A 25,163-nucleotide genomic window follows, 5' to 3' on the forward strand; every position below is an offset into this window, starting at 1 on the left:
GTAAGCTATCTTCTGGGACTTACCATGGTTACTAGGGTAAGCTATCTTCTGGGACTTACCATGGTTACTAGGGTAAGTACTATCTTCTGGGACTTACCATGGTTACTAGGGTAAGTACTATCTTCTGGGACTTACCATGGTTACTAGGGTAAGTACTATCTTCTGGGACTTACCATGGTTACTAGGGTAAGTACTATCTTCTGGGACTTACCATGGTTACTAGGGTAAGTACTATCTTCTGGGACTTACCATGGTTACTAGGGTAGGTTATCTTCTGGGACTTACCATGGTTACTAGGGTAAGTACTATCTTCTGGGACTTACCATGGTTACTAGGGTAAGCTATCTTCTGGGACTTACCATGGTTACTAGGGTAAATACTATCTTCTGGGACTTACCATGGTTACTAGGGTAAGCTATCTTCTGGGACTTACCATGGTTACTAGGGTAAGTACTATCTTCTGGGACTTACCATGGTTACTAGGGTAAATACTATCTTCTGGGACTTACCATGGTTACTAGGGTAAGTACTATCTTCTGGGACTTACCATGGTTACTAGGGTAAGTACTATCTTCTGGGACTTACCATGGTTACTAGGGTAAATACTATCTTCTGGGACTTACCATGGTTACTAGGGTAAATACTATCTTCTGGGACTTACCATGGTTACTAGGGTAAGTACTATCTTCTGGGACTTACCATGGTTACTAGTAGTGTACTTTCACTTTTTACACTGATATCATATTATTGTAGTAGTGTTACTGAAGTAAGGTCTAGTGAATGTACTTTCCTACACCCCCTTAATGAATACAAAACAATCTGACTAAAGTTATTTATGTCTAATATTATAATTTGCCCTAATATGGTACTGTGGCCTCTGCTATTACTGCTGTCTCCATTATCAGCTTCCATAACAATGCGGGCTATAGACATATTAGGACATAACTTTCAAGACAATATGCAGCACCACATGTGTAGTGCAGTAAATAGCTACACCCGCAGGCAGTGGTTCCCAAACAGGGGTACAAGGGTCCCCAGGGGTACTCAGGTCAGAACCAGTGAGTACACGTTTGGGAACCACTACTGCCCTAATGAATAGAACAAAGTATTAAGGGGGATTGTTAATAAACCTCAGAATTCCCCCAGCAACAAGAGTCCCAAAACAACAGTTCCACTTCCTCTTTTCCTCTCTTCTCATGCCAGCCAGTCCCTTATAATAGCACCACTAAATATGCTGCTGTACTATTAAGAGCTTCCCTGTAGCCTACGGTATGATCTATTTAGAGAAGCTTCTGGCTCACACACTTACATCGCTGTCTTTTATCTCCACTCTTTCTGAAAACCTCCCTGCCTCTCGGCCTCGCAATGTAGAAACAAGCATGTGATTCCCCTCAGGCAGGCCCCCTAGACAGCCAGGGAGTCAGGGACTTACTGCTTTATCCAAGTTTTTTCCATGACATCACAATCTCATGCTGCCTCTCACGGAGTGCTCTGTTGGGCTATTCCGTTGGAACACTGGACGGCTCAAGGTTCCGTTGGAACACTGAACCGCTCAAGATTCCGTTGGGCTATTCCGTTGGAACACTGAACGGCTCAAGGTTCCGTTGGGATATTCCATTGGAACACTGAACGGCTCAAGGTTCCGTTGGGATATTCCGTTGGAACACTGAACCGCTCAAGATTCCGTTGGGATATTCCATTGGAACACTGAACGGCTCAAGGTTCCGTTGGGATATTCCGTTGGAACACTGAACCGCTCAAGATTCCGTTGGGATATTCCGTTGGAACACTGGACGGTCTCAAGGTTCCGTTGGGATATTCCATTGGAACACTGAACCGCTCAAGATTCCGTTGGGATATTCCGTTGGAACACTGAACCGCTCAAGATTCCGTTGGGATATTCCGTTGGAACACTGGACGGCTCAAGGTTCCGTTGGGATATCCCATTGGAACACTGAACCGCTCAAGGTTCCGTTGGGCTATTCCGTGCATTCCACAGGTCACGTTTATAAGTGAGTCATCAAAAACATAATCAAGATTAGGAAAAGTTTCACGGCACAGCGGTTGGAAACAATTGACGTAGGAAACAGAGTGTCAGTTGGAATGGAAACCTGTGTATTCTCCCACCACTGGTCTTAGGGGCCAACACCCTCTCCAGCCCTACATACACTACAGTATATCAACTTCTACTGTGTCTCTGACTGTACATCTATCTTAGCATGCTACATTCCAACATGACCCAAGCACTAAATCCTGCCTGTGTCTCTCTCCCACAGGGTGGCATGTATGTCTTTCAGCTCTTTGACTACTATGCAGCCAGCGGTGTGTGCCTTTTGTGGGTTGCATTCTTTGAATGTATTGCTGTAGCCTGGGTTTATGGTACGTCTGCTCTGAAACACAATGCTCCGTGTGTCTGTATAGAAACTGTGAACATTCAACATCCTCAGGCTCTATGTCAGTTAAACATATCATTTGACATGTTAGTCAGTTAACAGATGTTCCTTAACCAGAGCAACATACAGGAGCAATTCAGGTCAAGCGTCTTCCTCATGGGCACATTGACAGATTATTGTTTTTCATCCACCTCGGCCAGGGTTCAATGTTTCCCTTTACTGGCCCATTGTCTTAAGCGCTAGGCTACCTTTTATAATACTTTACAATCACAAATAGTCATGCTATCTAGAGGTTTTACAGTTCTGTCTCGAATGCAACAAATATATTTTCCCCTTTGTTACACTTTATTGTTGCAATAAATATTATATATAAATATATAATATAATATTGTTCAACTGACAGTGCCAAAATAGACCGAGACGTAGACCCATAATATGTGGCTGTGTCCCATCACATAGACGAGAATGAGACATACTATATTGGGGAAATCTGTCTAATGTGTCATTTATGTCGTGTCATAATTGACATTTTTTGATATTTTGGTCATTTGGCGGACGCTCTTATCCAGAGAGACTTACAGTTAGTTCATGGATCTTAAGATAGCTTGGTGAAAACAGCCACATATCTCAGTCATAGTAACTACACTTTCCCCTCAGTGAAGTAGCTATCAGCAAAGTCAGAACTAGAAGGGGGGGGGTGCAAGTGTTTGTTCAGGAATATTTAAAATGCTAAAATGACCAAAATGACCCCTATTTAACCATGTTCTCCTCCCGTCAGGCGTTGATAATTTCTATGATGCGATTGAAGACATGATTGGCTACCGACCAAATCCCTGGATGAAATGGAGCTGGTCTGTGATCACGCCTCTTCTTTGTGTGGTGAGTCTTATGTTAATTGATACTGACTTCCTGTACCCGACTGTACATGATGTGCACTGGTCAAAACATGAACTGCCCCTTTATATTTAACCTTTATTTAACTTGGCAAGTCAGTTAAGAACAAATTCTTATTTTCAATGACGGCCTAGGAACAGTGGGTTAACTGCCTTGTTCAGGGGTAGAACGACAGATTTGTACCTTGTCAGCTCGGGGATTCGATCCAGCAACCTTTCGATCCAACGCTCTAGGCTACCTGCCGCTCCATGGCTACTGACCCTGGAACTGACCCTGTATATAGCTACTGACCCTGTATATAGATACTGACCCTGTATATAGATACTGACCCTGTATATAGATACTGACCCTGTATATAGCTACTGACCCTGTATATAGCTACTGACCCTGGAACTGTCCCTGTATATAGCTACTGACCCTGGAACTGTCCCTGTATATAGCTACTGACCCTGGAACTGACCCTGTATATAGTTACTGACCCTGGAACTGTCCCTGTATATAACTACTGACCCTGGAACTGACCCTGTAACTGACCCTGTATATAGCTACTGACCCTGTATATAGCTACTGACCCTGTATATAGCTACTGACCCTGTAACTGACCCTGTATATAGCTACTGACCCTGTATATAGCTACTGACCCTGTATATAGCTACTGACCCTGGAACTGTCCCTGTATATGGCTACTGACCCTGGAACTGACCCTGTATATAGTTACTGACCCTGGAACTGTCCCTGTATATAACTACTGACCCTGGAACTGACCCTGTAAATGACCCTGTATATAGCTACTGACCCTGGAACTGACCCTGTATATAGCTACTGACCCTGGAACTGACCCTGTAACTGAACCTGTATATAGCTACTGACCCTGTATATAGCTAATGACCTTGGAACTGACCCTGTAACTGTCCCTGTATATAACTACTGACCCTGTATATAACTACTGACCCTGGAACTGACCCTGTAACTGACCCTGTATATAGCTACTGACCCTGTATATAGCTACTGACCCTGTATATAGCTACTGACCCTGGAACTGACCCTGTATATAGCTACTGACCCTGTATATAGCTACTGACCCTGGAACTGACCCTGTAACTGACCCTGTATATAGCTACTGACCCTGTATATAGCTACTGACCCTGGAACTGACCCTGTATATAGCTACTGACCCTATATATAGCTACTGACCCTGTATATAGCTACTGACCCTGGAACTGTCCCTGTATATAGCTACTGACCCTGGAACTGACCCTGTATATAGTTACTGACCCTGGAACTGTCCCTGTATATAACTACTGACCCTGGAACTGACCCTGTAACTGACCCTGTATATAGCTACTGACCCTGGAACTGACCCTGTATATAGCTACTGACCCTGGAACTGACCCTGTAACTGAACCTGTATATAGCTACTGACCCTGTATATAGCTAATGACCTTGGAACTGACCCTGTAACTGTCCCTGTATATAACTACTGACCCTGTATATAACTACTGACCCTGGAACTGACCCTGTAACTGTCCCTGTATATAACTACTGACCCTGGAACTGACCCTGTAACTGACGCTGTTTACTTCCGGCGCCGACTGAGATGGCCGCCTCGCTTCGCGTTCCTAGGAAACTATGCAGTTTTTGTTTTTTTTACGTGTTATTTCTTACATTAGTACCCCAGGTCATCTTAGGTTTCATTACATACAGTCGAGAAGAACTACTGAATATAAGATCAGCGTCAACTCACCATCAGTACGACCAAGAATATGTTTTCCGCGACGCGGATCCTGAGTTCTGCCTTACAAACAGGACAACGGAATGGATCGCATGCAGCGACCCAAGGAAACGACTCCGAAAAAGAGGGAAACGCGGCGGTGTTCTGGTCAGACTCCGAAAAAGGGCACATCGCGCACCACTTCCCAGTATTCTTCTTGCCAATGTCCAGTCTCTCGACAACAAGGTTGATGAAATCCGAGCAAGGGTGGCATTCCAGAGGGACATTAGAGACTGCAACGTTCTTTGCTTTACGGAGACATGGCTCACTGGGAAAACGCTATCCAGGGCGGTGCAGCCAACGGGTTTCTCCACGCATCGCGCCGACAGAAACAAACATCTCTCTGGTAAGAAGAGTGGCGGGGGCGTATGCCTCATGACTAACGGGACATGGTGTGATGAAGGAAACATACAGGAACTCAAATCCTTCTGTTCACCTGATTTAGAATTCCTCACAATCAAATGTAGACCGCATTATCTTCCAAGAGAATTCTCTTCGATTATAATCACAGCCGTATATATCCCCCCCCCAAGCAGACACATCGATGGCTCTGAACGAACTTTATTTAACTCTTTGCAAACTGGAAAACATTTATCCGGAGGCTGCATTCATTGTAGCTGGGGATTTTAACAAAGCCAATCTGAAAACAAGACTCCCTAAATTTTATCAGCATATCGATTGCGCAACCAGGGGTGGTAAAACCTTGGATCATTGTTACTCTAACTTCCGCGACGCATATAAGGCCCTGCCCCGCCCCCTTTCGGAAAAGCTGACCACGACTCCATTTTGCTGATCCCTGCCTACAGGCAGAAATTAAAACAAGAGGCTCCCACGCTGAGGTCTGTCCAACGCTGGTCAGACCAAGCTGACTCTACACTCCAAGACTGCTTCCATCACGTGGACTGGGACATGTTTCGTATTGCGTCAGATGGGAATATTGACGAATACGCTGATTCGGTGTGCGAGTTCATTAGAACGTGCGTCGAAGATGTCGTTCCCATAGCAACGATAAAAACATTCCCTAACCAGAAACCGTGGATTGATGGCAGCATTCGCGTGAAACTGAAAGCGCGAACCACTGCTTTTAATCAGGGCAAGGTGTCTGGCAACATGACTGAATACAAACAGTGCAGCTATTCCCTCCGTAAGGCTATTAAACAAGCTAAGCGTCAGTACAGAGACAAAGTGGAATCTCAATTCAATGGCTCAGACATAAGAGGCATGTGGCAGGGTCTACAGTCAATCACGGACTACAAGATGAAATCCAGCCCAGTTACGGACCAGGATGTCTTGCTCCCAGGCAGACTAAATAACTTTTTGCCCGCTTTGAGGACAATACAGTGCCACTGACACGGCCTGCAACGGAAACATGCGGTCTCTCCTTCACTGCAGCCGAGGTGAGTAAGACATTTAAACGTGTTAACCCTCGCAAGGCTGCAGGCCCAGACGGCATCCCCAGCCGCGCCCTCAGAGCATGCGCAGACCAGCTGGCCGGTGTGTTTACGGACATATTCAATCAATCCCTATACCAGTCTGCTGTTCCCACATGCTTCAAGAGGGCCACCATTGTTCCTGTTCCCAAGAAAGCTAAGGTAACTGAGCTAAACGACTACCGCCCCGTAGCACTCACTTCCGTCATCATGAAGTGCTTTGAGAGACTAGTCAAGGACCATATCACCTCCACCCTACCTGACACCCTAGACCCACTCCAATTTGCTTACCGCCCAAATAGGTCCACAGACGATGCAATCTCAACCACACTGCACACTGCCCTAACCCACCTGGACAAGAGGAATACCTATGTGAGAATGCTGTTCATCGACTACAGCTCGGCATTCAACACCATAGTACCCTCCAAGCTCGTCATCAAGCTCGAGACCCTGGGTCTCGACCCCGCCCTGTGCAACTGGGTACTGGACTTCCTGACGGGCCGCCCCCAGGTGTTGAGGGTAGGCAACAACATCTCCTCCCCGCTGATCCTCAACACGGGGGCACCACAAGGGTGCGTTCTGAGCCCTCTCCTGTACTCCCTGTTCACCCACGACTGCGTGGCCACGCACGCCTCCAACTCAATCATCAAGTTTGCGGACGACACAACAGTGGTAGGCTTGATTACCAACAACGACGAGACGGCCTACAGGGAGGAGGTGAGGGCCCTCGGAGTGTGGTGTCAGGAAAATAACCTCACACTCAACGTCAACAAAACTAAGGAGATGATTGTGGACTTCAGGAAACAGCAGAGGGAACACCCCCTATCCACATCGATGGAACAGTAGTGGAGAGGGTAGCTAGTTTTAAGTTCCTCGGCATACACATCACAGACAAACTGAATTGGTCCACTCACACTGACAGCGTCGTGAAGAAGGCGCAGCAGCGCCTATTCAACCTCAGGAGGCTGAAGAAATTCGGCTTGTCACCAAAAGCACTCACAAACCTCTACAGATGCACAATCGAGAGCATCCTGGCGGGCTGTATCACCGCCTGGTACGGCAACTGCTCCGCCCTCAACCGTAAGGCTCTCCAGAGGGTAGTGAGGACTGCACAACGCATCACCCGGGGCAAACTACCTGCCCTCCAGGACACCTACACCACCCGTTGTTACAGGAAGGCCATAAAGATCATCAAGGACATCAACCACCCGAACCACTGCCTGTTCACCCCGCTATCATCCAGAAGGCGAAGGTGAAAAACAGCTTCTATCTCAAGGCCATCAGACTGTTTATACAGCCACCACTAACACTGAGTGGCTGCTGCCAACACACTGTCATTGACACTGACCCAACTCCAGCCATTTTAATAATGGGAATTGATGGGAAATGATGTAAATATATCACTAGCCACTTTAAACAATGCTACCTTATATAATGTTACTTACCCTACATTATTCATCTCATATGCATATGTATATACTGTACTCTACATCATCGACTGCATCCTTATGTAACACATGTATCACTAGCCACTTTAACTATGCCACTTTGTTTACTTTGTCTACACACTCATCTCATATGTATATACTGTACTCGATACCATCTACTGTATGCTGCTCTGTACCATCACTCATTCATATATCCTTATGTACATGTTCCTTATCCCCTTACACTGTGTATAAGACAGTAGTTTTGGAATTGTTAGTTAGATTACTTGTTGGTTATCACTGCATTGTCGGAACTAGAAGCACAAGCATTTCGCTACACTCACATTAACATCTGCTAACCATGTGTATGTGACAAATAAAATTTGATTTGATTTGATTTATATAGCTACTGACCCTGTATATAGCTACTGACCCTGTATATAGCTACTGACCCTGGAACTGACCCTGTATATAGCTACTGACCCTGGAACTGACCCTGTATATAGCTACTGACCCTGTATATAGCTACTGACCCTGGAACTGACCCTGTAACTGACCCTGTATATAGCTACTGACCCTGTATATAGCTACTGACTCTGGAACTGATCCTGTAACTGACCCTGTATATAGCTACTGACCCTGTATATAGCTACTGACCCTGGAACTGACCCTGTATATAGCTACTGACCCTGTATATAGCTACTGACCCTTTATATAGTTACTGACCCTGGAACTGTCCCTGTATATAGCTACTGACCCTGGAACTGACCCTGTATATAGTTACTGACCCTGTATATAGCTACTGACCCTGGAACTGTCCCTGTAACTGACCCTGTATATAGCTACTGACCCTGTATATAGCTACTGACCCTGGAACTGTCCCTGTAACTGACCCTGTATATAGCTACTGACCCTGTATATAGCTACTGACCCTGGAACTGTCCCTGTAACTGACCCTGTATATAGCTACTGACCCTGTATATAGCTACTGACCCTGGAACTGTCCCTGTAACTGACCCTGTATATAACTACTGACCCTGGAACTGACCCTGTATATAACTACTGACCCTGTATATAACTACTGACCCTGGAACTGTCCCTGTAACTGACCCTGTATATAACTACTGACCCTGGAACTGACCCTGTAACTGTCCCTGTATATAACTACTGACCCTGGAACTGACCCTGTAACTGACCCTGTATATAGCTACTGACCCTGTATATAGCTACTGACCCTGTATATAGCTACTGACCCTGGAACTGACCCTGTATATAGCTACTGACCCTGGAACTGACCCTGTATATAGCTACTGACCCTGTATATAGCTACTGACCCTGGAACTGACCCTGTAACTGACCCTGTATATAGCTACTGACCCTGGAACTGACCCTGTAACTGACCCTGTATATAGCTACTGACCCTGTATATAGCTACTGACCCTGGAACTGACCCTGTATATAGCTACTGACCCTGTATATAGCTACTGACCCTGTATATAGCTACTGACCCTTTATATAGTTACTGACCCTGGAACTGTCCCTGTATATAGCTACTGACCCTGGAACTGACCCTGTATATAGTTACTGACCCTGTATATAGCTACTGACCCTGGAACTGTCCCTGTAACTGACCCTGTATATAGTTACTGACCCTGTATATAGCTACTGACCCTGGAACTGTCCCTGTAACTGACCCTGTATATAGCTACTGACCCTGTATATAGCTACTGACCCTGGAACTGTCCCTGTAACTGACCCTGTATATAGCTAATGACCCTGGAACTGTCCCTGTAACTGACCCTGTATATAGCTACTGACCCTGTATATAGCTACTGACCCTGGAACTGTCCCTGTAACTGACCCTTTATGTAGCTACTGACCCTGGAACTGACCCTGTATATAACTACTGACCCTGGAACTGACCCTGTAACTGACCCTGTATATAGCTACTGACCCTGTATATAGCTACTGACCCTTTATATAGCTACTGACCCTGTAACTGTCCCTGTAACTGACCCTTTATATAGCTACTGACCCTTTATATAGCTACTGACCCTTTATATAGCTACTGACCCTTTATATAGCTACTGACCCTTTATATAGCTACTGACCCTTTATATAGCTACTGACCCTTTATATAGCTACTGACCCTTTATATAGCTACTGACCCTGGAACTGTCCCTGTAACTGACCCTGTATATAGCTACTGACCCTTTATATAGCTACTGACCCTGGAACTGTCCCTGTAACTGACCCTGTATATAGCTACTGACCCTTTATATAGCTACTGACCCTTTATATAGCTACTGACCCTGTAACTGTCCCTGTAACTGACCCTTTATATAGCTACTGACCCTTTATATAGCTACTGACCCTGGAACTGTCCCTGTAACTGACCCTGTATATAGCTACTGACCCTGGAACTGTCCCTGTAACTGACCCTTTATATAGCTACTGACCCTGGAACTGTCCCTGTAACTGACCCTGTATATAGCTACTGACCCTTTATATAGCTACTGACCCTTTATATAGCTACTGACCCTGGAACTGTCCCTGTAACTGACCCTTTATATAGCTACTGACCCTTTATATAGCTACTGACCCTTTATATAGCTACTGACCCTGGAACTGTCCCTGTAACTGACCCTTTATGTAGCTTACTTACTTTCTCCTGTTCTTCTTATTTCAATTTTTCGTGTGTTTTTGTTCTACTTGACTTTTATTAAAAATAAATATTATAATACAACTGATATTAATACAGCATTGTTGGGAAAAAGCAAGAAAGGCCTTTCACTGTACTAGTGCACGTGACAATAAACACTTGAAACTTGCCTGCTGAGAGGAAGAGGGAGAGGGAGAAGAGGAGGAGAAGAGAGAGAGAAGAGAGGCAAAGACTGGATGAGAGGAGGGGAGAGAACAGAAGAGAAGACTGGATGAGAGGAGAGAAGAGAGGAGAAGACTGGATGAGAGGAGAGAAGAGAGGAGAAGACTGGATGAGAGGAGAGAAGAGAGGAGAAGACTGGATGAGAGGAGGGGAGAGAAGAGAGAAGAAGACTGGATGAGAGGAGAGAAGAGAGGAGAAGACTGGATGAGAGGAGAGAAGAGAGGAGAAGACTGGATGAGAGGAGAGAAGAGAGGAGAAGACTGGATGAGAGGAGGGGAGAGAAGAGAGAAGAAGACTGGATGAGAGGAGGGGAGAGAACAGAGGAGAAGACTGAATGAGAGGAGGGGAGAGAAGAGAAGAGTGGATGAGAGGACGGGAGAGAAGAGAGGAGAAGACTGGATGAGAGGAGCGGAGAGAAGAGAAGACTGGATGAGAGGATGGGAGAGAAGAGAGGAGAAGACTGGATGAGAGGAGGTTAGAGGAACGAGAGGAGAAGACTGGATGAGAGGACGGGAGAGAAGAGAGGAGAAGACTGGATGAGAGGAGGGGAGAGAAGAGAGGAGAAGACTGGATGAGAGGGGGGAGAGAAGAGAGGAGACGATTGGATGAGAGGAGGGGAGATAACAGAGGAGAAGACTGGATGAGAGGAGGGGAGAGAAGAGAGGAGAAGACTGGATGTGAGGACGGGAGAGAAGAGAGGAGAAGGCTGGATGAGAGGGGGGGAGAGAAGAGAGGAGAATATTGGATGAGAGGAGAGAAGAGAAGAGAGGAGAAGACTGGATGAGAGGGGGAGAGAAGAGACGAGAAGATTGGATGAGAGGAGAGAAGAGAAGTGAGGAGAGGACTGGATGAGAGGAGGGGAGATAACAGAGGAGAAGACTGAATGAGAGGAGGGGAGAGAAGAGAAGAGTGGATGAGAGGACGGGAGAGAAGAGAGGAGAAGACTGGAGGAGGGGAGAGAAGAGAGGAGAAGACTGGATGAGAGGACGGGAGAGAAGAGAGGAGAAGGCTGGATGAGAGGGGGGAGAGAAAAGAGAAGACTGGATGAGAGGAGGGGAGAGAAGAGAGGAGAAGACTGGATGAGAGGGGGGGAGAAGAGAGGAGAAGACGATGAGAGGAGGGGAGAGAAGAGAGAAGACTGGATGAGAGGAGGGGAGAAAAGAGAGGAGAAGGCTGGATGAGAGGGGGGGGAGAGAAGACAGGGAGAAGACTGGATGAGAGGAGGGGAGAGGAACGAGAGGAGCGGGGGGAGTGTGTGAGGAGAGTTAAACAGTAGACCAGTTCCTATCAGAGCTTTAGGACTAGGGTCTTAAATTGGGTGGTGGGATGAGGGGTTTTAGGATAATTTGCATAACAACAGTTGCCAGGTCTCCCTCTCTAAAACCCTATCGTTTCTCTGTAAGGTCACATTTCACTCCCGTGTTGCCCTGTGTCCTTGGAGATTAAAGGGAAACTAACAGATGGCTGGGGGTAAAACTGTGTGTTCGGCGCTGGATTAAAACGGTTGAGGCATTTGGTAAATGTGGTGCTTGGCTCCGTCTTTAGACTAATCTCAATTAATCCCCTTAACGACCAGAAAACACATTGCTAATTGTTCTCATGAGACGAACTAAAAGGGGAGACTGAGGATCATTTGAGGAGAATGAGAGGGAATGAGAGAGAATTTGAAGAGAGTATATGTTTATGAATGTATATTACTGACGGCCCTGATGTTATTGTGGTGGTGGTTGACACGATCATTTGATATGGCAGTAGCCTTATTATCAATTTCGGCAAATAATTGTTTACATTTTTTTTTTAAATGTTCCCCAACATTCATGAAACAATAGGTGTTTGTTTGAAGGGAATGGCAGATCAAATCAAATCAAAAGTGTATTTGTCACGTGCGCCGAATACAACAGGTGTAGTAGACCTTACAGTGAAATGCTGAATACAACAGGTGTAGTAGACCTTACAGTGAAATGCTGAATACAACAGGTGTAGTAGACCTTACAGTGAAATGCTGAATACAACAGGTGTAGTAGACATTACAGTGAAATGCTGAATACAACAGGTGTAGTAGACCTCACAGTGAAATGCTGAATACAACATGTGTAGTAGACCTTACAATGAAATGCTGAATACAACAGGTGTAGTAGACCTTACAGTGAAATGCTGAATACAACAGGTGTAGTAGACCTTACAGTGAAATGCTGAATACAACAGGTGTAGTAGACCTTACAGTGAAATGCTGAATACAACAGGTGTAGTAGACCTTACAGTGAAATGCTGAATACAACAGGTGTAGTAGACCTTACAGTTAAATGCTGAATACAACAGGTGTAGTAGACCTTACAGTGAAATGCTGAATACAACAGGTGTAGTAGACCTTACAGTGAAATGCTGAATACAACAGGTGTAGTAGACCTCACAGTGAAATGCTGAATACAACAGGTGTAGTAGACCTTACAGTGAAATGCTGAATACAACAGGTGTAGTAGAACTTACAGTGAAATACTGAATACAACAGGTGTAGTAGACCTCAGTGAAATGCTGAATACAACAGGTGTAGTAGACCTTACAGTGAAATGCTGAATACAACAGGTGTAGTAGACCTTACAGTGAAATGCTGAATACAACAGGTGTAGTAGACCTTACAGTGAAATGCTGAATACAACAGGTGTGGTAGACCTCACAGTGAAATGCTGAATACAACAGGTGTAGTAGACCTTACGTGAAATACTGAATACAACAGGTGTAGTAGACCTCACACTGAAATGCTGAATACAACAGGTGTAGTAGACCTTACAGTGAAATGCTGAATACAACAGGTGTAGTAGACCTTACAGTGAAATGCTGAATACAACAGGTGTAGTAGACCTTACAGTGAAATGCTGAATACAACAGGTGTAGTAGACCTTACAGTGAAATGCTGAATACAACAGGTGTAGTAGACCTGAAATACAGTGAAATGCTGAATACAACAGGTGTAGTAGACCTTACAGTGAAATGCTGAATACAACAGGTGTAGTAGACCTTACAGTGAAATGCTGAATACAACAGGTGTAGTAGACCTTACAGTGAAATGCTGAATAGAACAGGTGTAGTAGACCTTACGTGAAATACTGAATACAACAGGTGTAGTAGACCTTACAGTGAAATGCTGAATACAACAGGTGTAGTAGACCTTACAGTGAAATGCTGAATACAACAGGTGTAGTAGACCTTACAGTGAAATGCTGAATACAACAGGTGTAGTAGACCTTACAGTGAAATGCTGAATACAACAGGTGTAGTAGACCTTACAGTGAAATGCTGAATACAACAGGTGTAGTAGACCTTACAGTTAAATGCTGAATACAACAGGTGTAGTAGACCTTACAGTGAAATGCTGAATACAACAGGTGTAGTAGACCTTACAGTGAAATGCTGACTTACCCTAACCCTCTAACCAACAGTGCAATTTGTATGGTTACTGTTTCTTTCATTTTTATTTATTTTTTTATTTCACCTTTATTTAACCAGGTAGGCTAGTTGAGAACAAGTTCTCATTTGCAACTGCGACCTGGCCAAGATAAAGCATAGCAGTGTGAACAGACAACACAGAGTTACACATGGAATAAACAATTAACAAGTCAATAACACAGTAGAAAACATGGGCAGTCTATATACAATGTGTGCAAAAGGCATGAGGAGGTAGGCGAATAATACAATTTTGCAGATTAACACTGGAGTGATAAATGATCAGATGGTCATGTACAGGTGGAGATATTAGTGTGCAAAAGAGCAGAAAAATAAATAAATAAAAACAGTATAAAAACAGTATGGGAATGAGGTAGGTGAAAATGGGTGGGCTATTTTCCTATAGACTATGTACAGCTGCAGCGATCGGTTAGCTGCTCGGATAGCTGATGTTTGAAGTTGGTGAGGGAGATAAAAGTCTCCAACTTCAGCGATTTTTGCAATTCGTTCCAGTCACAGGCAGCAGAGTACTGGAACGAAAGGCGGCCAAATGATGTGTTGGCTTTAGGGATGATCAGTGAGATACACCTGCTGGAGCGCGTGCTACGGATGGGTGTTGCCATCGTGACCAGTGAACTGAGATAAGGCGGAGCTTTACCTAGCATGGACTTGTAGATGACCTGGAGCCAGTGGGTCTGGCGACGAATATGTAGTGAGGGCCAGCCGACTAGAGCATACAAGTCGCAGTGGTGGGTGGTATAAGGTGCTTTAGTGACAAAACGGATGGCACTGTGATAGACTGCATCCAGTTTGCTGAGTAGAGTGTTGGAAGCCATTTTGTAGATGACATCGCCGAGGATCGTAGTCAGTTTTACTAGGAAGCTCAGCGTAGGATAATAGTCAGTTTTACTAGGTCATGTTTTGTCTTATATCATCTTGTCATTTTGCTTTTCCTTCTATTCGTTTCCCCCTGCTGGTCTTATTAGGTTCTTTCCCTCTCTCTATCTCTCTCCTCTCTCTATCGTGAGTGAAGTCTTCCCACACCTGTTCCCGATCCTTTCCCTGGCCCTTTTATTCCTTTGTGTTCCGTTCCTGTCCCGATTCACCATGCTGTGATTGTGTTTCGCCCTGTCCTGTCGTGTTTTTTGCCTTCATCAGATGCTGCGTGTGAGCTCTCTGATTTGATTCTGTGGCGATTGACTAGAGATTTCTGTTTTCCCTGTTTGGACTTGAATAAACTCTGTTTCTGTTATTCTTATCACCTACTAAAAAATCAAATAAGTTAAGCGATTTTAGTTTAACCACATCAGGGCCTTAAAATAAGGACAACTCAGAATATGCTATTCTGTTCTTCTGAAATAGACTACACGCTCTTCACATCATGTTTCTTTAGACCGGTCTAAAATAAATAATGGATTTATTGTGATGTTGTAGGATATATTACATGGATTTATTGTGAAGGTGTAGACTATATTACATGGATTTATTGTGATGGTGTAGGTAGACTATATTACATGGATTTATTGTGATGGTGTAGGTAGACTATATTACATGGATTTATTGTGAAGGTGTAGACTATATTACATGGATTTATTGTGAAGGTGTAGACTATATTACATGGATTTATTGTGAAGGTGTAGACTATATTACATGGATTTATTGTGAAGGTGTAGTCTATATTACATGGATTTATTGTGAAGGTGTAGACTATATTACATGGATTTATTGTGAAGGTGTAGACTATATTACATGGATTTATTGTGAAGGTGTAGTCTATATTACATGGATTTATTGTGAAGGTGTAGTCTATATTACATGGATTTATTGTGAAGGTGTAGGATATATGACATGGATTTATTAGATGTTTTAACATGTAGATGTTCCAAAGGTCTGCATCAGTGTCTTGTAGGTTACATGTGGAAGCCAGGAGATGTGTTTATGTTAATTATGTGTTTATGTTAATTATGAGTTTATGTTAATTACGTGTTTATGTTTATTAGGTGTTTATGTTAATTCACCGTTTATGTTAATTCTGTGTTTATGTTAATTAACAGTCAATTACCGTGAGACCGACAGTTATTTGCTTGACAATCACCAGCTGACTAACTTCAGTCCGAACAAGCAGAAACGGCAGTGTCACGCTCCTGAGTGAAGGAGCCCACTGAAGAACAGCCAGACGAGTTTCACAACTGTTAACCCGACAACACGCCCATAAGGAAGAATCCCCTGACCACCACAGCCCTATTCAGAACAAACTGTCCATTACGTGGTCCTTCTGTAGCTCAGTTGGTAGAGCATGGCGCTTGTAACGCCAGGGTAGTGGGTTCGATCCCTGGGACCACCCATACGTAGAATGTATGCACACATGACTGTAAGTCGCTTTGGATAAAAGCGTCTGCTAAATGGCATATATACATAAACCAAGACCCAACCGTTTCCTGATTGTCAGACAATGGATAATATGAGTTATCAGAAATTCATCAATCCTCCCTTATGTCGCTTTACAAGCTATAGCTTGTTATTCTTAGCTTACAGTGTACACAGTGTACATGCCACATGTTATTTGTGTAAAGTTCTACATGCATATCCTGTTTATCATCTGTCTGTATATCCTGTTGATCATCTGTCTGTATATCCTGTTGATCATCTGTCTGTATATCCTGTTTATCATCTGCATATCCTGTTTATCATCTGTATATCCTGTTTATCATCTGTATATCCTGTTTATCATCTATATATCCTGTTTATCATCTGTATATCATCTATATATCCTGTTTATCATCTATATATCATCTGTATATCATCTATATATCCTGTTTATCATCTATATATCCTGTTTATCATCTGTATATCATCTGTATATCCTGTTTATCATCTATATATCCTGTTTATCATCTGTATATCATCTGTATATCCTGTTTATCATCTATATATCCTGTTTATCATCTATATATCCTGTTTATCATCTGTATATCATCTGTATATCCTGTTTATCATCTATATATCCTGTTTATCATCTGTATATCATCTGTATATCCTGTTTATCATCTGTATATCCTGTTTATCATCTATATATCATCTGTATATCATCTATATATCCTGTTTATCATCTATATATCCTGTTTATCATCTGTATATCATCTGTATATCCTGTTTATCATCTATATATCCTGTTTATCATCTGTATATCATCTGTATATCCTGTTTATCATCTATATATCCTGTTTATCATCTATATATCCTGTTTATCATCTGTATATCATCTGTATATCCTGTTTATCATCTATATATCCTGTTTATCATCTGTATATCATCTGTATATCCTGTTTATCATCTGTATATCCTGTTTATCATCTATATATCCTGTTTATCATCTATATATCCTGTTTATCATCTATATATCCTGTTTATCATCTGTATATCATCTGTATATCCTGTTTATCATCTATATATCCTGTTTATCATCTATATATCCTGTTTATCATCTATATATCCTGTTTATCATCTGTATATCCTGTTTATCATCTGTATATCCTGTTTATCATCTGTATATCCTGTTTATCATCTATATATCCTGTTTATCATCTATATATCCTGTTTATCATCTGTATATCCTGTTTATCATCTGTATATCATCTGTATATCCTGTTTATCATCTATATATCCTGTTTATCATCTATATATCCTGTTTATCATCTATATATCCTGTTTATCATCTGTATATCCTGTTTATCATCTATATATCCTGTTTATCATCTATATATCCTGTTTATCATCTGTATATCCTGTTTATCATCTGTATATCATCTGTATATCCTGTTTATCATCTGTATATCCTGTTTATCATCTATATATCCTGTTTATCATCTGTATATCCTGTTTATCATCTATATATCCTGTTTATCATCTGTATATCATCTGTATATCCTGTTTATCATCTATATATCCTGTTTATCATCTGTATATCATCTGTATATCCTGTTTATCATCTGTATATCCTGTTTATCATCTATATATCCTGTTTATCATCTGTATATCCTGTTTATCATCTATATATCCTGTTTATCATCTGTATATCATCTGTATATCCTGTTTATCATCTGTATATCCTGTTTATCATCTATATATCCTGTTTATCATCTGTATATCCTGTATATCATCTATATATCCTGTTTATCATCTGTATATCCTGTTTATCATCTATATATCCTGTTTATCATCTGTATATCATCTGTATATCCTGTTTATCATCTGTATATCCTGTTTATCATCTATATATCCTGTTTATCATCTGTATATCCTGTTTATCATCTATATATCCTGTTTATCATCTATATATCCTGTTTATCATCTGTATATCCTGTTTATCATCTATATATCCTGTTTATCATCTGTATATCCTGTTTATCATCTGTATATCCTGTTTATCATCTATATATCCTGTTTATCATCTGTATATCCTGTTTAACTTCTGTCTGTATATCCTGTTTATCATCTGTCTGTATATACTGTTTTGCATGTACAGGAATTTGACTTGGTGAAATGGTGCTGCCACACCACAGATGATAAACAGGATATACAGATGATAAACAGGATATACAGACAGATGATCAACAGGATGTACAGACAGATGATCAACAGGATGTACAGACAGATGATAAATAGGATATATAGACAGATGATAAACAGGATATATAGACAGATGATAAACAGGATATATAGACAGATGATAAACAGGATATATAGACAGATGATCAACAGGATGTACAGACAGATGATAAATAGGATATATAGACAGATGATAAATAGGATATATAGACAGATGATAAACAGGATATATAGACAGATGATAAACAGGATATATAGACAGATGATCAACAGGATATATAGACAGATGATCAACAGGATGTACAGACAGATGATCAACAGGATGTACAGACAGATGATCAACAGGATGTACAGACAGACGATAAACATGATATACAGACAGATGATAATGTATTTTGAGAATAAAGGTGATTCTGATTTCCATTGCTGTTTGTCTCCAGGGTTGCTTCATTTTCTCCTTGGTCAAATATAAACCTTTGACGTACAACAAGGTCTACGAGTACCCCGACTGGTCCATCGGTGTGGGCTGGACTCTGGCCCTGGCTTCTATGATCTGTATTCCTATGGTGGTGGTCATCAAGATCATCCAGTCCGATGGACCACTCATAGAGGTCAGTATTTAATCCATATACATTTACATTACATTTAAGTCATTTAGCAGACGCTCTTATCCAGAGCGACTTACAAATTGGTGCATTCACCTTATGACATCCAGTGGAACAGCCACTTTACAATAGTGCATCTAATATATAGACCCTGGCCCCGAGCTCCTACCCCCTTGGCCCTACCCCTATTCCCATACCCTTAGGCCCTGGTCCCTATCCATAGGCTCCTACCCCTAGACTCTGGTCCCTACTCCTAGACCCCTACCCGTAGACTCTGGCCCCTACTCCTAGACCCCTACCCATAGACCCCTACTCCTAGACCCCTAACCCTAGACACTGGCCCCTACTCCTAGACCCCTAACCCTAGACTCTGGCCCCTACTCCTAGACCCCTACCCATAGACCCCTACTCCTAGACACCTAACCCTAGACACTGGCCCCTACTCCTAGACCACTAACCTTAAACGCTGGCCCCTAACCCTAGAACCCTGGCCCCTACTCCTAGACCCCTAACCCTAGACTCCGGCCCCTTCTCCTTAGACCCCTCACCCTAGACTCTGGCCCCTAACCCTAGACCCTGGCCCCTACTCCTAGACCCCTACCCCTAGACCCCTACTCCTAGACCCCTAACGCTAGACACTGGACCCTACTCCTAGACCCCTAACCCTAGACTCTGGCCCCTACTCCTAGACCCCTAACCCTAGAATCTGGCTCCTTCTCCTAGACCCCTAACCCTAGACTCTGGCTCCTTCTCCTAGACCCCTAACCCTAGACTCTGGCTCCTTCTCCTAGACCACTAACCCTAGACTCTGGCCCCTACGCCTAGACCCCTAACCCTAGAACCCTGGCCCCTACTCCTAGACCCCTCACCCTAGAATCTGGCCCCTACTCCTAAATCAAATCAAATGTATTTATATAGCCCTTCGTACATCAGCTGATATCTCAAAGTGCTGTACAGAAACCCAGCCTAAAACCCCAAACAGCAAGCAATGCAGGTGTAGAAGCACGGTGGCTAGGAAAAACTCCCTAGAAAGGCCAAAACCTAGGAAGAAACCTAAAGAGGAACCAGGCTATGTGGGGTGGCCAGTCCTCTTCTGGCTGTGCCAGGTGGAGATTATAACAGAACATGGCCAAGATGTTCAAATGTTCATAAATTACCAGCATGGTCGAATAATAATAAGGCAGAACAGTTGAAACTGGAGCAGCAGCACGGCCAGGTGGACTGGGGACAACAAGGAGTCATCATGTCAGGTAGTCCTGGGGCATGGTCCTAGGGCTCAGGTCCTCCGAGAGAGAGAGAAAGAGAGAAAGAGAGAAGGAGAGAATTAGAGAACGCACACATAGATTCACACAGGACACCGAATAGGACAGGAGAAGTACTCCAGATATAACAAACTGACCCTAGCCCCCCGACACATAAACTACTGCAGCATAATTACTGGAGGCTGAGACAGGAGGGGTCAGGAGACACTGTGGCCCCATCCAAGGACACCCCTGGACAGGGCCAAACAGGAAGGATATAACTCCACCCACTTTGCCAAAGCACAGCCCCAACACCACTAGAGGGATATCTCTAACCATCAATTTACCATCCTGAGACAAGGCTGAGTATAGCCCACAAAGATCTCCACCATGGCACAACCCAAGGGGGTGCGCCAACCCAGACAGGATGACCACATCAGTGAATCAACCCACTCAGGTGACTCACCTCTTCCAGGGACGGCATGAGAGAGCCCCAGTAAGCCAGTGACTAATAGGGTTAGAGGCAGAGAATCACAGTGGAAAGAGGGGAACCGGCCAGGCAGAGACAGCAAGGGCGGTTCGTTGCTCCAGAGCCTTTCCGTTCACCTTCCCACTCCTGGGCCAGACTACACTCAATCATATGACCCACTGAAGAGATGAGTCTTCAGCAAAGACTTAAAGGTTGAGACCGAGTTTGCGTCTCTGACATGGGTAGGCAGACCGTTCCATAAAAATTGAGCTCTATAGGAGAAAGCCCTGCCTCCAGCTGTTTGCTTAGAAATTCTAGGGACAATTAGGAGAGCTGCGTCTTGTGATCGTAGCGTACGTGTAGGTATGTACGGCAGGACCAAATCAGAGAGATAGGTAGGAGCAAGCCCATGTAATGCTTTGTAGGTTAGCAGTAAAACCTTGAAATCAGCCCTTGCTTTGACAGGAAGCCAGTGTAGAGTGGCTAGCACCGGAGTAATATGATCAATTTTTTGGGTTCTAGTCAGGATTCTAGCAGCCGTATTTAGCACGAACTGAAGTTTATTTAGTGCTTTATCCGGGTAGCCGGAAAGTAGAGCATTGCAGTAGTCTAACCAAGAAGTGACAAAAGCATGGATTAATTTTTCTGCATCATTTTTGGACAAAAGGTTTATGATTTTTGCAATGTTACGTAGATGGAAAAAAGCTGTCCATGAAATGGTCTTGAAATGGTCTTCAAGAGAGAGATCAGGGTCCAGAGTAACGCCGATGTCCTTCACAGTTTTATTTGAGACGACTGTACAACCATTAAGATTAATTGTCAGATTCAACAGAAGATCTCTTTGTTTCTTGGGACCTAGAACAAGCATCTCTGTAAAAGTAAAAGCATCTCTGTAAAAGTAGAACGTTTGCAGCCATCCACTTCCTTATGTCTGAAACACATTCTTCTAGCAAGGGCAATTTTGGGGCTTCACCATGTTTCATTTAAATGTAGAACTGTGTGTCATCCGCATAGCAGTGAAAGTTAACATTATGTTTTCGAATAACATCCCCAAGAGGTAAAATATATAGTGAAAACAATAGTGGTCCTAAAACGGAACCTTGAGGAACACCGAAATTTAGAGTTGATTTGTCAGAGGACAAACCATTCACAGAGACAAACTGATATCTTTCCGACGGATAAGATCTAAACCAGGACAGAACTTGACCGTGTAGACCAATTTGGGTTTCCAATCTCTCCAAAAGAATGTGGTGATTGATGATATCAAAAGCAGCACTAAGGTCTAGGAGCACGAGGACAGATGCAGAGCCTCGGTCCGATTCCATTAAAATGTAATTTACCACCTTCACAAGTGCCGTCTCAGTGCTATGATGGGGTCTAAAACCAGACTGAAGCATTTCGTATACATTGTTTGTCTTCAGGAAGGCAGTGATTTGCTGCTGACCCCTAACACTAGACTCTGGCCCCTACCCCTAGACCCTGGCCCCTACTCCTAGACCCCTAACACTAGACCCCTACTCCTAGACCCTGGCCCCTACTCCTAGACCCCTAACCCTAGAACCCTGGCCCCTACTCCTAGACCCCTATTCCTAGACCCTGGCCCCGACTCCTAGACCCCTACTCCTAGACTCTGGCCCCTACCCCTAGACCCTGGCCCCTACTCCTAGACCCCTAGACCCTGGCCCCTACTCCTAGACCCCTAACCCTGGCCCCTACCCCTAGACCCTGGCCCCTACTCCTAGACTCCTACTCCTAGACTCTGGCCCCTACTCCTAGACCCCTACTCCTAGACTCTGGCCCCTACCCCTAGACACTGGCCCCTACTCCTAGACCCCTACTCCTAGACTCTGGCCCCTACCCCTAGAACCCTGTGGAGGTCTCATGTCCATCCATCTATGACAGATACACTTACAGTCGTAAAATCATACTTGTATATTGGTATTTACTGTGAAGTTAAACAGAGCTTTTCTTTTTTTCTCCCTCCAGAGGATCAAGGCTGTGGCGGCTCCGCTAGGAGGTGCTAGCTCCCGTCCAGCCGACCACCGTTCTAAGGGCAAGGCTTGCGAGCTGGCCTTCCCGCTGGACCCCAACGGGAACAACGGCCTGATCAAGCCCACCCACACTATTGTAGAAACCATGATGTGAGCGCTCTCTGTGAGAGGAAAGATTTTTTTTTTAAATACCCGCTTTCTATGTTATTATACTATATTATCGCTAAACTAGTTGTAGGACCAGGTTTACATGTATCTGCACTAGGACGGTTCTTTTTTTGTTTTGTTTTCTACAGAGGAAGTTACATTATTGGGTTTCCTGTCTATGTTTTAAATATTTTTTTATTAAACTATTGTTAAGAATATTACTGTTATTATGATTGGATGAAGTTAAAAGTCATTTTTAAAATTTTTATCTCCATGTCACATGGAGCAGCAGTATCGTATAAGAACAGAATCAGACATACCTTCTTATTTCCCCCTGTTGAATTATCAGTGGTCTGTCTCTATTTTGGCGTGGATACTTTGAAAAAAGAAAAAAAAAAGAAGGCTGTATAAAACCCGGAAGAACGTAATGTGTGTCGTGGTTTCAGCTGTAACATTTGATCAACCTAGTTGCTCTCAGCTTTAACTAATGTCTATAGTTATGATAATATTGTGGAGGTGGTGCCTCTTGTATACAGTGAGATTAGTCGAGTGTGTTTTGTCGTTGATGTTTGTTGTAAAATTTACAGCTGAACCCTGAACGTACCTCCACTACTGAGCTGGGTTCAGGATCCAAGAACATCTCATCTACAGTTGCGGGCCACTAAAACAAAACAAAAAATGAAACCCTGTACCTTTTCTGCTGTACCGGGTTTTGTGACAAACAATTGCTAGAAGGCACTTGAGCATCTTGACCCAATTGTTTTGCCAGTATATATATATATATAATACTGCAGTGCAACCTAACATTTTAGTGCCAGCAACTGTACTTGGTTGTGGAGGTACAGACCTGTCCTCCCTGTACGGTGTACTGTGTACATACAGTCAGCCCAACTCCATTTTAGACTAGACTACAATCGGTGTGGACACTACTGCTACGTACCATCCATCCATCCCTGTGCATACAGTAGCTACATAAACACATGTTTAAAGTCTCTGTTTTATTATTTTCACTTAAATAATGCAGTGGGTTTTCCTTTTATTCTCAGTGTTTTAGTCTCTTGTCGTATTTCTGGCTATAGATAGAGGACGTGACATCGTGGCAAGTCAATAAGAAGCACAACAGCATCACTATATAACGCATTTACCATCTCTTATGTCTGTCTGCTCCATGATTGATAGGAGTCTAAAGGACCTGCCATAATGACATGATACATTACTGTATACTCACCATACAGTAACTATTGAAGTACAACTTAATGTATACTCCCCATACAGTAACTATTGAAGTACAACTTAATGTATACTCCCCATACAGTAACTATTGAAGTACAACTTAATGTATACTCCCCATACAGTAACTATTGAAGTACAACTTAATGTATACTCCCCATACAGTAACTATTGAAGTACAACTTAATGTATACTCCCCATACAGTAACTATTGAAGTACAACTTAATGTATACTCCCCATACAGTAACTATTGAAGTACAACTTAATGTATACTCCCATACAGTAACTATTGAAGTACAACTTAATGTATACTCCCCATACAGTAACTATTGAAGTACAACTTAATGTATACTCCCCATACAGTAACTATTGAAGTACAACTTAATGTATACTCACCATACAGTAACTATTGAAGTACAACTTAATGTATACTCACCATACAGTAACTATTGAAGTACAACTTACTGTATACTCCCCATACAGTAACTATTGAAGTACAACTTAATGTATACTCCCCATACAGTAACTATTGAAGTACAACTTAATGTATACTCCCCATACAGTAACTATTGAAGTACAACTTAATGTATACTCCCCATACAGTAACTATTGAAGTACAACTTAATGTATA

At 43.1% G+C, this 25,163-nt stretch overlaps 1 protein-coding gene across 2 annotated transcripts; it reads left to right on the plus strand.

Moving 5' to 3' along the window:
• The first annotated feature begins 406 nt into the window (after positions 1–406).
• On the plus strand, positions 407–25,163 carry LOC124002544 (sodium- and chloride-dependent taurine transporter-like). Of its 2 annotated transcripts, none has more exons than XM_046310014.1 (5): positions 407–446; positions 2,277–2,379; positions 3,172–3,272; positions 19,289–19,459; positions 23,150–25,163. In XM_046310014.1, the coding sequence occupies exons 1-5, from the start codon at positions 435–437 to the stop codon at positions 23,306–23,308; spliced, it is 546 nt and encodes a 181-aa protein (XP_046165970.1). In that variant the 5' UTR covers positions 407–434; the 3' UTR covers positions 23,309–25,163. The 2 variants fall into 2 exon arrangements, with proteins under 2 accessions (XP_046165970.1, XP_046165971.1); XM_046310015.1 differs by lacking the exon at positions 407–446 and adding an exon at positions 650–674.

Source organism: Oncorhynchus gorbuscha, linkage group LG18 (genome assembly GCF_021184085.1).
Source record: "Oncorhynchus gorbuscha isolate QuinsamMale2020 ecotype Even-year linkage group LG18, OgorEven_v1.0, whole genome shotgun sequence".
Classification (NCBI taxonomy): Eukaryota; Metazoa; Chordata; class Actinopteri; order Salmoniformes; family Salmonidae; genus Oncorhynchus; species Oncorhynchus gorbuscha.

Coding starts and splice junctions, on each gene's coding strand:
- LOC124002544 (XM_046310014.1), top strand. Junction 3,273..19,288: donor TCACGCCTCTTCTTTGTGTG/GTGAGTCTTATG, acceptor GTTTGTCTCCAG/GGTTGCTTCATTTTCTCCTT. Junction 19,460..23,149: donor CCGATGGACCACTCATAGAG/GTCAGTATTTAA, acceptor TTCTCCCTCCAG/AGGATCAAGGCTGTGGCGGC.